Source organism: Fulmarus glacialis, unplaced genomic scaffold (genome assembly GCF_000690835.1).
Source record: "Fulmarus glacialis isolate BGI_N327 unplaced genomic scaffold, ASM69083v1 scaffold12146, whole genome shotgun sequence".
In the NCBI taxonomy this organism is placed as follows: domain Eukaryota; kingdom Metazoa; phylum Chordata; class Aves; order Procellariiformes; family Procellariidae; genus Fulmarus; species Fulmarus glacialis.
In genome coordinates this window covers 50,097-64,146 of record NW_009217533.1, presented here as the reverse complement: position 1 = coordinate 64,146, position 14,050 = coordinate 50,097, and the positions used below count along the sequence as shown (strand labels likewise).

Genomic DNA, 14,050 nt, shown 5'->3' with positions numbered 1-14,050 from the left:
ACTTAAAGAAAATCTCTATTTTTCTTTCTATAATCTTCTGCACAACATGCAAAGCAATTTGTGATTGTAAAATATATTCTCTCATTTCATACGGCTGCCAGCACAACTGCCTATAGCCTTGTTTTAAAATTTTTATCCATAATGAAATAAAATCTCAGGCTTCAGTAAGAATCCCATTACATGATACATTTACATGTTTAAAATCCTTATAATCAAGGGCAATTTTAGACACTTGATGTCATATTCCTTTCCGCTAGCAGTTGTATTAGAATCTGATAGGAAGAGATTATGTCTATTTTCATGTCACAAACAGAATATGAAATACTGTGTACTTTAGTGTAGCATTTGTGGTGGGGTTTTTTTTTTTTCATTGGGGAAACTGTAGAATTATGGTCTCTAATTTCTATTTAAAGTAGAATGGATAACTTGGAGTTACATATTATTTTCAGATTATGAAGCTTTAGTGGCTCCAGCAACCGAGACTGTATAGCTACCATTCCCTCTGGATAAGAGGAGAATGCACAAATTCCAGATTCAGACCATATCTTGATTTGGGTTGTATTTTTATTCTCTCATTTCCGTGAGAAAAAAAAAAATCTCATTCTGATTTGGGGATGTCACAAGACAGTTTGCATCAAAAATTCACTTTTGCTAAACACATATCTCTAAACCAAACAATGACGCAAAAAAGGTACTCACATTTGATTTGTCACCACTATCAGAATCAGCTATTAAAAAAAAACAACAGAAAAAGGAAAGATTAAATTTAACATAGCAAAATGTGCTTAGCCTGCAATTAAAGCTAGATTGTATCCAAATAAAAAAGCTTCATGTTAGTTTCCTATTTGCTCCCACAACCAAATGCAAGGACGAATCGCAAGCAAATAAACCAGAAAAACAGATTACACCCATCACCAACAAAACTACTTTTTGTCTGGGTAAAGAGGAGCACAATACTAACTAACATCAGGTCTACTCTACCACTAGCTAATGCCATCTACTTCTGGCCACAGACGTTAGCAGTGTTCGGACACTGAGTGTTACCTACTTTGATCTACTTTTCCCTTCGTGATTCAGTGCAAGGAAGGAAAAAGCACAGCAAAGCTAAAAGGATGGGACTACACTATTCAAGAGCCACAGTTACGAAGAGAACCACTGCCATTTTCTATCCAAATGTCTTTGAAGATTAGGCTGATTTAAAGAAATTAAGGGAAAAGTATTTATAGGCAAGTGATTTCGTTTGGGTGCCTGAAACCAGAGCATCACAACAACGTGCAACCCAACAGCTCTTTGTCAACTGTGTTTTCACTTTCTACGAAAGCAAGAGGTAGAACAAGTCCCCGTGATCATCAGCTTTCACCCCAGCCCCACGTCTGAAGACACCTACGACTGGAGGCAGCAGAAGGGCTGAAGCTGGTCTTAGCGCTGCATTTACCTGACTGCGAGAAAAACTGTGAGCGCCGCCAGTTGTTGCGAACCCTAAGCGGAACCGCGGCCCCGCGGGGCGGCTCTGCAGGCAACGGCACGGAGACAAAACAAGAAACACAGCGTGGTCAAAAGACGATGACGGACTCTCAGACCCCGAGCCACCTTGGCCACGAGAGGGATTTTGACTACAATCGCTTTGGCCCATCGCAGCTAGTTTACAACGGACCTGCAGATCACACGGACTGCCTGTATGTAAGTGCTACTGTTGTAACGTGGCACCTAACCTTACATGAGAGCTCTAGCAAACTAATGCTAGTCAAGGGCAGCCACCCCTTCAAGTCTCTGCATCGTGCTCGCATTCATTCCTATTGCAAATACACATTTAAAGGATTATGTGATCCTTTCAGCGCTTTATGTGCTGTGAACGCTAGAGAGCAGCCAAGTGTTTCAGCATCACTCAGAAAATAGACAAGAGACCTACAATCTGTTACTTGATGTCTGGATTGATTCGTGCCTAACATAAAATGATATTGTTCTCAAAGCCTGTTTGGAAAGCACTCTCCCACTTAAAACAAGTGAGACTTCTATTCCTTTTCAGACAATCCTGTTTTCCACAGTAGATCACCTTCAGTAGTTTCAATCTTGAAAACACTAGGATAATCAGTATATTACCTATACATAAACCAACCACCTAATAAGTTCTCAGGGTGAAGAAAACTTCAGATGATTCTTCTCTCTCTCCTTCTTTCACAATACCTACATATATGCATCTCTAAAATCAATATAAAATTAAACTACTAAATATCAATCTCTGCCTTGCAAGAACTCGTGATGGGCACATCCCTCAATGTGACCTGCACAGTATTGTTCACCTGTGAAAAGGAGCTGCATGTGAGCAGCTGATTGCAGAATTTAACTCCAGAAGTTTTTACTGTGAGATAAAACCAATTGCTAAGCCATTTTCATCTGTGAGCAGCAGTACTAATAAAATATAATACTCATTGACGTAATTTTATTGCTAGGCCAAGTGCAAGATAGGGCTCTCCTTGCCCCCCTCTGTTGTGTCACAATTCTGCTGTTGTGTTTAAGCAGAACAGCCAGAAAAGTCCTTTGCATCACAGAAGCCACACTACCAATATCAGTCAGATGTAACTAGAAAGTAACCATTTTATCTCCAAAACTCTCCAGGTCATTGATTAGGCACTTCTCCCTGAACACCACATATCCATTTACTGTCCGGCTGAGTTGTTCAAACGCTGTTTGCTCACCTTGTAGACCAGAATTCTGCAGAGTAACTTGGCTGGTCTCAGGTAGTTTCTTTAAAAATGGCAATACTACACTCCCCTCTTGTTCCAGGGTTTTTGGTTTCATCACCTGCTCAGACATTTGGGAGCAGAAAACAACATTCAAAAATCAGCAGGCACAATCAAAGATTAACTTAAACCCTTTCTACTTATTTTCTGAATCAACATTATCAAAGATGAATCCTCCATCTCCAGAATTTCAACATGGAATTGCAATACTGAAATCCTGGAAATAACCAGCAGCTCTTTGTTGTTGATATTCACACTGTCCGGCCCACTAAAGCTGATCCTAACCCAGGACCAACATCTAACTTACCTGACAGAGCAGTATGGTCATAGCCATTTGTTACTTCTGCCACCACCTGCACTTGTTCAGCACTTCAAGAGGACTAAGAGTGTAAGCTCCACTGCCTACACCTTCTGGATACTCTGCCCTCCCAACACGCGGTGGGACTGGGGTTTGCAGGTTAAATTCTCATTTCTGCTCCAGCCAGTTTACACGTTCAAACGCTACAAGCAGACACTGGGGAGTTCCTCCTGAGGGGGAACTCTCTGATGACCATAGGATTTGGCACAGAAACCATCCTCCAGGTCATTCTCTGGCAGATTGAATGAACTCGTGAAGTGACATTATATAGAGAAAAATACCAATTTGCACAACAAACATTTCCATGTGAGATCTTTTGTTTTCCACTCCCTCTCTTTCTTGCCCGTACGTACCTCCGGTGTAGCAGGGAGGTCTGCTTCCTTCTGCTGCTCCATTTCAGGTTTCTTCACTTTCTCACTTGAAACAGCTTCCTCTGAAGGGACAGGACTGGGAAGAAATTCTAATCTCTTCACAACAGGGCTGGCACAAGTTGACTTGAATTGCTTTTGATCTGAACCTAATCCACACATATAAGAGATAATGTTGCAAGGTTAAGACATTTTTTCAGTTAAAATGTAGACCTATTTCTTACAATTAGATTTCTTACTGGTTATACTGTGAGCCCATTTACGTATGTTTTCAAAAAATAATCTTCTTTCTTCAACACAGGCAAAACTAATCTCTCAGAGAAGACAAGGCTTTAAGGGTGAAATTCACCTGACAAAATGTAGGTGCTTACACTTGACTTGGGCATCACCCAAGGGACACCCTTCATGGTCAACAAAGACAGAGAGGCAGTTCTAGGGGAAGAGTCACCCAAACTATTTCAGACACGCCTCTTCAGCTGAGATGCGCAGTAACCTACAAAGTGCCTACTGAGGTATAGATCTCTTTACTGAAGTCGTGTGATGAATCCTATCCTAAGATGCTACAGCTATACCACAATTAACATGGTCTCACTGTCAGCACTGAAGGATATTCCAGCTTGCCTGTTTCCACTAAACCATGTCAGTCAAGCAGCAGACAGCAAACCATTGTGCTAACAGGAAGCCTTGGACTGGAATAACCTAGATGTCATTCAGCTCCTAAAAAAACCCAACAAGTTGATGCTGGTTTACAGCAGAAGGGACCAGGAGTGCACAGGCCTACAGCTGAAAACTGTGACAGCTAAACTACTGTCAGCTGGTACCACCATTGGAAGCAGAGCAGTTTCCAGCATCCCAGGCAGTGCACAAGCACCCGGACATCTCTCTGACCTCCTAAAGCAGAATCTCAGCTTCAGATCCTGTCCCCTCTCCAACCATGGCAGCAGCGGCAGCTTCCAAATGTACCTTGTTGACAGGTTAGGAGAGTGAGCTAAGAAAGAGATGCACCCCAAGGCTCCACTAAGAACCTGCACGCAAGCAGAGACAAGAGCTGCCTGCTGCCAGGCAGATGCACACCACTTTGGAGCAGTTCCCACACCATTAGTGGCATAGGGGTCACAGCACGGAATTATCTGGCTTGTATTGAACAGCGGAGGAGGTTGCTTATTCTACAAGAAGGTCACACAGTTTGGACCACATCTATCCCTCCAAAGCAGACACAATGAAAACCCATGTTCCTTTAACATTTCAAGTTTTGCAATGCTGTCTCAGTTTTCCTTGCCAGCCAATATTAAACTTTGCTATCAATACTTAATGTTTAGCATTTCTCACAGGAGAGGAGCCCAACACAAGGTGGCTTTGTGACCTGAAGACAAATATCACCAGTTCATCACTGCTGACTTTTTTGAGAATTTTGAGAGGAGAATTTTGTTGGTTCACCACAAGACTGCAGCTTCTTTTACCTGCCAGATACAATCCAAGATTGTTAACCTCTGTGCTTTGGCATCTACGAGCCAAAGTAATTAAGTCAGCTAATGAGCCCTTGCTAACAGCCCATGTGCTTCACAGTCTTGCAGCACATCAAGAAAAGGCTGGATATGCTTCTAATCTTGGGGGAATGGTACCCCATTGATGTCTGAGGGCAAAGCTCAATTGTTTGTCACATTTATCCTCAACAAATAGGAGCATTATGCTTATATACCAATTACAGCCAGACATCTCATTTATATACCTACTTCAAATAGCACTTTTTGTTCACCCATACCAAGCTGAACTTTGATAAACCCATTTTAAAAAATGGACAACAAAAAAAGGCCATGATAGCAGGCAGTAGACAAAATGCTTACTCAAAGGTAATGTTTCAGAAACACCCTTTTGAGGAAAATAAAGGCTTTAAAGCAGAAAATCATGAGCGTGCACAATACTGTCCATTTAAAGCCCCTATGAGGACTAAAATGCCCCTTCTTACTCTCCTTCCCCATTTCTTAATGTCTTGGGGAAAAAAAAGTGTTAAACAGAAGCTATTACTGACTGATAGTTTCTGCCCTGACTGCCTTCTGGTTACAGCACGCTGTGGCACCAGCTTTTCATGCACACAGAGGGCAAAGCAGACAACTGGCATCCCTGACTGCAATGTGCGGTCAGGTGTGTAATTTCAACCACAGAATGACAGAGCAGCCCAGGTTGGAAGGGACCTCGAAAGATCATCTGGTCCCACCTTTCGTGGGAAAGGGAGCCTAGAGGAGATTGTCTAGCACCCTGTTCAGTTGCACCTTGAAAACCTCTAGCCATGGGGACTCTACCACATCCCTCGGGAGGTTGTTGCAGTGAGTGATCGTTCTTACTGTAAAAAATGTCTTTCTTAGGTTGAGATTTCTGACATCATCTGCATTTTCTAATAAACCCTCTTGGTGCCGCTGCAGATGCACTTATTGGACTCCTGCTGCAGGGTGGGCCTAAGCCCCAGCCCGGGGTGGGCAAGGGCAGAGGCGAGGGCAGCAGCAACAACCCACCTGGGGACGGGCACGCCGCGCTCGCAGGTCCCGCACTTCCAGGGCTGGCCTCGACCTGCTGGCTGGCGGCTGCATCTGCTTCCACTGGGGAGGCCTGCAGAGAATAACACAGTAGAAACACAGTGAGTGCAGTGGAAATGAAAGTATGTGTTAATTCCTCAAGGCAGTACTTACTGCTTCTTTGTAATGTGTTTGAACCAGACTGGTTTAGAGCTCAACAGGGAGCTGGGGAGTACGTTTCGGAGCAGTGTGTGCCACTCGAGTGTTGAATCACTGGGCTTTAATCTCCTTTTCAAACCATTCATCGGCAACCATCACGCAGTTGGTTTGGAATAGCTCCTATAAGCTTTTAAAATTGTAGGGTACCTTGGATTGTGTTAGCTGGAGATAAGCACACATTTCACCCCTAGTTTCCTCTTCCAGAATAACATAAAAACGTATGCATTAGTGAATACCTAGCACACACTAGGGTTTGAAAAGTGGCAAAGTAATTAAATACTTCCTTTATTTCACAGTTGTCTAAACAATCTGTTATCTGAAGGGAAAAGCCAGAGTCAGTATTAAAGGCAATGAAATACTTGAAACACTATTAAGAGAGGACTGAAAAAATATGGTGAGAGCATATCGAGCCAATAATCCAAATCCCTTTGAAAAAACAGCTTCCTGACCCAGAACAAGGCTGTTGCAGAGCTAAAACCACACTGTCAAAACAAGGATAGCACTTCAGCTGATCTGTTTAGCAGCTTCCACCACGCATCCGCTTTCCCGGTAGGAAAAGAAAAATCTGCAGCAAACCGATCAGCCACTGCACAGTGCTTCTAATGCATGAAAGAGCTAGAAAATGGCACATTCAAGAGAGGAAAATAAAAAAAGCAGACTACTTTTAGAAATAAAAAGTAACATATTTCAGAAATAGTCTATTGTAGACTCGCTTTCCTGTCCTCCTCTCACCCCTCCATCTTATTAACAGCTGCAAGGGAGGAAATCTGATGAAATGTCCTCTTTTCTGGGGGCAGGATTCAGACCTTCACCTTCTGCACGGATCCTGTTTCCCATCCCCACAGACCCACAGGAGCCCACGGCCCCTCATTCATCCGTGCCCCCTGAAGAGCAGACCTGGGCCCTCACAGCTCGGTCATCGGGGACTTCTGCTGGCAGTGTCAACAGGACGCCAAGCCACTTTGGCTCCAGAGAGCTTTGCTGTCAGCAGTGCTTGGGAATCCCTGCCTCTCTTCTCTCTGAAGGGAGACATGCTCCGGAGAGGGGCAGGGAATGTGTCTGGGAAGATGCCCTGTGAGGAAATGGTGGGGACTGGTGTGGGGCCATGGCCAGGAGCAGTGACCCGGGCAAGCCCAGCGGGCAGCGAGCAGTGCTGGCAACAACAGAAGGAGCCCCCAGCTGCCAAGGGCTGTGCCGCCACCTCGCAGCAGGACAGGCGCCACATCACAGCCACGAGCCTCTACAAGTGGCAACGCGTCTCCTCCGGTGCCTGCTGGGGCTGGCTGCCCGCCGTCATCCCCATCGCCCGCCGCTTTCCACTGCATCCTCACCTCTGCTCCCCCCCCTGAATCCTCCACCCCGGGCAAGGCATGGGGACACACAGAATCATAGAATCATTTAGGTTGGAAAAGACCCTTAAGAACATCCAGCCCAAATGTAAACCTAACGCTGCCAAGTCCACCACTAAACCATGTCCCTAAGCACCACGTCTACACATCTTTTAAATACTTCCAGAGATGGTGATTCAACCACTTCCCTGGGCAGCCTGTTCCAAGGCTTGACAACCCTTTTGGTGAAGAAATTTTTCCTAACATCCAATCTAAACCTCCCCTGGTGCAACTTGAGGCCATTTCCTCTCGTCCTATCACTTGCTACTTGGGAAAAGAGACCGACACCCACCTCGCTACAACCTCCTTCCCAGGTAGTTGTAGAGAGTGATAAGGTTTCTCCTGAGCCTCCTTTTCTCCAGGCTAAACAACCCCAGTTCCCTCAGCCGCTCTTCATAGGACTTGTTCTCTAGACCCTTCAGTTTCGTTGCTCTTCTTTGGACACATCCCCCTGCCGCCTAAAAGTGGTTCTCAAACTGGACGAGGCAGAGGGTGAAATACACATTCCAAAAAGGCAGCATGGAAAGTTTAAGGACCTCCTCTCTACCATGTCCACCTGTGAGCACGCCTATACCAAGAGCAAACAAGGCACGGAGCTCCCCCTCCATGTGTCACACGCTCCAAAGAGAGATGGTCACTGGAGATGAGGCACAGGCTAAAATACAGGCCCCAGAGGAATGCTCCAAAGACTGCAAGTCCTGTGCCCCAGAGATTTGCCCCTTGCCATTCCGTTGCTCTCTTCTCCCTGCCCCAGCCCATCTTGGTGCCAGCCTGTTTTTCAGTGAGAGCTTTCTCACTGAAAGCCCTAGCAGAATACTGCAACCAAAGAAAACGTCTCCTTCAGCTTCACTTCTGGCTCCTGACACAACAGCAGCCAGGGGAAAGGCTACTGGAGACTCTTCCCAACCTTGCTCAGTGCAGAAATAAGTGTTTCTTTTCTCCATGAGGACAGCGGCAGCGTAACAGGCTGCCCAGACAGGTTGTGCCATCTCCGTCCTGGGAGGTTTTCAAGACTTGGATGATCAAGCCTTAGCAACCCAGTCTGATCTCATGCCTGATCCTGCTTTGAGCAGAAGACTCAGCTAGAGACCTACAACCTGAATTATTCTGTCATTCTAGAACCTACAAACCTCCATTAAACCTAAACAAATGGCTATTATCAAGAGCTCAGGGTTTGCCCTAAACAAGGTAGATTTTAACTGGAAAAGCAAGAGGCACCTACCCGACAACTCTACCCAGTGCTCCAAAGCATAAGACCTTTCAAAGAAATTGTTGCAAATGTCAATTATTCATGTTTATATTATTATTATTTTTGGTAAAGCAATGGAACTCACAAAAAGCAATTGTCCAAACTGAAAAATTCCCCCCCCCAAAAAAGAAATTCAGCTTTAATTTCAACCTCAGAGGCTTTAAAGCTATAAACAATGATAAACTGGGCCAATACAAGAAGTGTTAAACAGCATTACATACACCCAGGGAAGTCAAGTGCCAATGGCAGCTGGAGCTGGGGAAAGAGCACAGCCACACTGCCCTCCCAGAGGGTTTAAAAAGCTCAGCGAATGCACAGACATGGTCCACTTTTATCACCTCTGGGTCTAGAGTTACCTCAGGAACCTAAACACGGTCCTCTGTCATGTAGCTATCCTGCACAAGTGCAGTAACTAAATCTACCCCTAACCTATATCCAGGAGGTTGAACCAGGTATAGACATAGATGTTATTTATAGAAATTCTTTCAAAGAGGAGTAAAAAAAAAAGGAAAGAGCTACTACTTGCTGCAGGAAAATTGAATTTTCCAACGGCATGCTGCAGAAGTTCTGTTCCTGCTCACGAGACTTGACTCTTCCTCCTCCCTCTGCTGAGCAATTAAATGCTAGTGACATACAACTAAAAATATAAAACTGATTAGTAAGTAATTTATAAAAAAATTAAGTCAACTTCACTGGGGAACTCTCTCATTCCCAGTATATCTAATTCTACTTATATCCACAGGTATATAATATATTTAAGAAAATTCTTGTACTGATACAGTTGATAAAATGCCTTTTCTACTGCAGATTATCATCATTCACATTCCGTAAATATTCTGTAATCAAATGATGATGTTATCACTGAACGTGAAAAAGCCATACAAACATTTAATTGCACCTAAAAGGATGGTATTTTGACATGGACACTGAAAAACCTAACAATTTGGCAAGTGACATTTCTGAGGTGTTTCAGAGGAGCTCTCACGCTTTGGGATGAAGGACCCATGCAGCCTCTCGGCACCACTCTGCTGCAGCCACGGGTGTTCGTGTGGGCAGAGGCGTCATTCTGCAGGACCACAGAGCCACTCCATACGCTGGCTCTGCTGCAGGTGCCTACGAGGGAAGGTCACACAACACCCGCTGGTCCACTGCCACAGGCAATGAAGACTTCAAGGGAAGTAGGAAAAACCTTGCTGCGTAGGGGCTGTGGTTATCTCTGCCCCCAGATCCAGGCTGGTGTGAAGACTCTCATTAACTCCTGAAAACTGAAGAATGCTGTCTACTTGGATTGGTGTTTTTATTACCCCATGCATCTAGCTACCCAGGAGTTAAAGTGAACCTCCTCATTTAGGATTTAGAAGCCTTAGTTCATGATGGAAAGTTAAATATTGTGATTGCAGCTACAGTTATGAGCACATCAGTAACGGAGGACAAAGCAACACCTCAGTTCTGCTAACCAAGGGTATCTATTTAACAAAGACACAAGCACAGCTGATTATATAGTGTTATCAAACACCTATTAGGCATGAAAATAAATGAGTTCAGTTTATGGCGGACAGGATTTTTATCTCATAAACTAGGATATCAGTCCAAGTATTTCTTTAATTAAGACCATACAAGCCAGAAATAGCCACATTGCCTATTGCTGTGGCAGAACCTTACATCCTTACAAAAGCCTAAAAATACAGTAACTAGGAACTCCTAAAACATGGAATATCACAATTACTACAAGAATTCAAACTCCAAAGGAAGTTACAGTAGAACTTTATTAACCCTTATTGTAAATTAAATCAAAATGTAGGTCAGTTAACACTACTTGTACACAAAATCACATGAAATATCGTTACTGTATTTTCTATAAAAACATGACAAAACATGCTGTCTGGAACCAGCAAGACTACAGAGATATCGGGAAGAATCAGGTTAGTTAAATTCTGTAAAATCACTCGGGAATGAAATTGGTAGCGGTATCAATAGCCACATGTAGAAATTGCCTGACACATCTTTCAAGCTTCTGTGATTGAAATTGTACACATATCATTGACTTTAAAATTTTCATACAGTGATTTCCTCATCAAAGCTAGTGTCTTCTGTTGTTGTGAGTGGTAATGGTGGCATGACCTTGGGCAGCCACAGCTAAGTGCCTTGCATGCTATGCCAGTATAGTACTACAGCCAGAACACTGCCCTGACACGTTAAGTCATCTGCCTCATCTGGCAGCTATATGATGCTATACTCAGGCCAGCTATCACAACCAAAGATCAGGGTGGGTCAGTAATTGACAGAGAAGCCTTGAAAATGCTGCAAGAAATAGTGTTAATTATTAGTGCTAGTCATTTTTCTAGAGTTATTACTGCTCAGTTGGGATGTAAAATAAGCTCCTGTCATTCCATAGGCACTGAAAAGTGCATGGGTGTCTGGAGGACAGGAGACACGGACACCAGATTCGTAACCACATCCCAAGCAGAGTTCCCTTCTAGCTGCTTTGAAGCTTTGGTGCTCTCACTTCTCATCCTAAACCTTTTCCCCTTCAGATAGTCCAGCCCTCCACCCATCTTCCCATGTGTGGTTCAAGGCAAAGCTGTCAATCTGGAACAGACGTACTTACTCTACAAGTGTTTCTTGTAATAAATCAAAGAACAAAGACTTGTCCTACCAGATACGTACAAAGCAGGATTTCAACCCTGCTCTCCTGTAGCTTGGCCAACAACCCTCAACCACAAGAAAGCTTATACTTTAATCTCTGTTCAATCAGTGGATTTTTGAAGATGAAGGAGAGTGTTACTTGGATATAGAAAAAAAGCTTATTTTGTGCCAAGCATGCAGTGAGTAGAAATGGACAAGTTTAAGCTAGCTAGTGAAAAATTAAAAGAAAGCCAAAATCTCTCCCCACCGTCACCACCCCACCCTGATCTTTTTAAAGTTGCTGTGTATATTTTTTTTTGGTTGATCAGAGCAAAGCTATAATTAGAGCTGTAACAAGCCAATAATTTCTAAACGCTTATACAAAGATTGGTTAAAATAAAGTGATGTTACTCACTGACAAATTAATCCCCCTACACTAAAATCTGCACAAATACTGTTTTAAAACAAAACAATTACTTTGCCAACTTCTGATTCAAAGAGCTAGAGGATACAACTTCTCAGCATCTGTAATGTGACTAACTGTTCTGTATAATGGAAAGAAAACACGACTTAATGGCTGACAGGCAGGACCGGTGTGAGGAGATGATTCTCACATTATTGCCAGCATTGCTACTGACTGATCAGTCAGTCTTTGGGCCTTTGCCCCAGTTTTTCCAGCTGCAGTAAAAGAGGTGTGCTTTACCTACCGCCTCTCTTAGCAGCACATTGCTCCCCAAACACCAGTGAGATACTTTCATCCTGCTTCCAGGCCAAATTTATCCTTTCTAGCCTTAAATCATAGGAAAAATTTCGTAAGCTACTTTGAGTCAAGGTAAGCTTCCTGTAAAATCCCTCCCCCCTCCCCCAAAAAATCTAAGTACTCTACCTATACAGACACAAGTATAGTTTCTTGATAATATTTTTCTTTACCATCCTTCCCACCTGCTGCAGCTTTTTGCATCTCATTTCATAGCAAATTTAGGCAGGAGTTACATATGTTTCCCAATCAGTGTCTGATTGCCAATCATTATTTGATTCACATATAAATGGGGTTCTTCTCTGTCAAAGAGACAACCGACGCTGAGGTCTCACCCATACAAAACGACCCCTGTACTTCTCTGGCTCCCCAAAAACCTCAATCATATTAGCGTTTTAAGTGGTGCAACTTGACTAAACCGTTTTCCAAACTTCAGGCCAAAACAGCTGTTGAAGTACAGCTGCACAGCATCTTCCTGTATTGCAGACAACGCCTGAGGCCAGCCGGACAGATTTAGAGCAGGGCTACAGAGCTTCAAAGGGAAGCCTGCCAGGCAGAGAGAAGACAGGACTAGTCCATTTGACAACTGAACTGAAACAGCAGGGGAGCAGCCATAAGAGGGATGGACGAGGAGGAAGGGGCACGCAAAGAACAGGAAGAGAATCAGAAGGGGAGGACAGGAGGGCCAAAGGTAACGTATATATGAAAAGGAATATATACTTCACAAAAGAGACTCAGGGCAGAAAATGAATGAATAAAATACAAATCCAAAACAAATCTCAGAGCAACTAGAGGGAAAAAAAACCCTAGAAACAGCATCTCTTAACAGGCAGAGGAACTAGTTAGTGCCTGTGAATCTTATTCAAAGCCTGGGAAGGACATAGCTAACAAGAACTATATCAATAAAGGAAAGTATACAAATAAAGGTAGTGAAAGCAAGTTTAGAAAAGGCTTTGACAACATGCTCAATTTGTACAAGTTTTCTCAAGGCAAAAGAAATGTAGTTGTTTCTTCCACTCCAGACAGCTCTGCTTCTTCATCTCAGCTGCTTTTCTATCCCTGTTTCTGTTGTCTTCTCCTCCTCTCCTAAAAATTCAGTAGGGTTAAGCATCAGAAAAAAACTATAGCCCTGGTTTCTCCTTGTGGGAGGTGATACAACAGCAGCTTCAGAAGACTTTCTTACTTCCAAGAATGTGTAGCTTGGAAGCCCCATCCTGCTGGGGCAAAAAGCAAACCCCTTCTTCCCCTCTGGAGGGCCCACAGTGACAGCTAGAGTTATTCAGCATCCTACCCAGCAAGAGGCCACGTTTTTCGAGGAGTACGACAAGCCCAGGAGGCTCTTTTATTTCCTAATTTGGATTCCCAACTTTCCTAGAAGGGGTTATACCTTCAGGGAGGAGTTTAGCGTTTCAGACTCTGCAGACGCAGGCTGACATCATTGTGTTAGTTGTCCAGAAAGCGAAGTAAAATAAGTACAGGGAGAAGGCTGAGTGAAGTGAGTCCAGTATAGCTGCCTGATTCTTGCAGATAAGGCCCCAGACTGATCGCATCCGTATCGAGCTGCCTATAGCAGTGCTGGTCTGTGCCCCAACACACACAGTGAAGAAGCCAAGCATAAGTACCATGCCCCGTCTCTGTAACCCAGCATCTTAGCCCTTCCCATCCATGAACCAGGGCACTCCTGTATGCTCAATAGCTAAATTATTGCCCATGCCTTAGTCTAAGGTATGGGGACCTGGAAGATTAAAACAAAGCAGCTGGGTAAAGAGAAGCAAACATCTAGAAGGAACAGAACCTGTAATCTTATCTTAGGTTGACAAATTCTCTTCCAGCCG

General features: G+C 43.8%; 1 protein-coding gene across 1 annotated transcript in view; it reads right to left on the bottom strand.

Annotated features, from left to right (window-relative positions):
* LIMCH1 (LIM and calponin homology domains 1) overlaps window positions 1–14,050 on the bottom strand; it is a 74,315-nt gene that overhangs the window by 16,011 nt on the left and 44,254 nt on the right. Inside the window, exons 11-15 of the mRNA XM_009579711.1 lie at window positions 5,978–6,071; window positions 3,453–3,616; window positions 2,697–2,802; window positions 1,436–1,510; window positions 700–728 (exon numbers count right to left, since the gene is read on the bottom strand). Coding sequence (XP_009578006.1) covers window positions 700–728; window positions 1,436–1,510; window positions 2,697–2,802; window positions 3,453–3,616; window positions 5,978–6,071 — 468 coding nt within the window. The remainder of the gene's footprint in view (window positions 1–699; window positions 729–1,435; window positions 1,511–2,696; window positions 2,803–3,452; window positions 3,617–5,977; window positions 6,072–14,050) is intronic.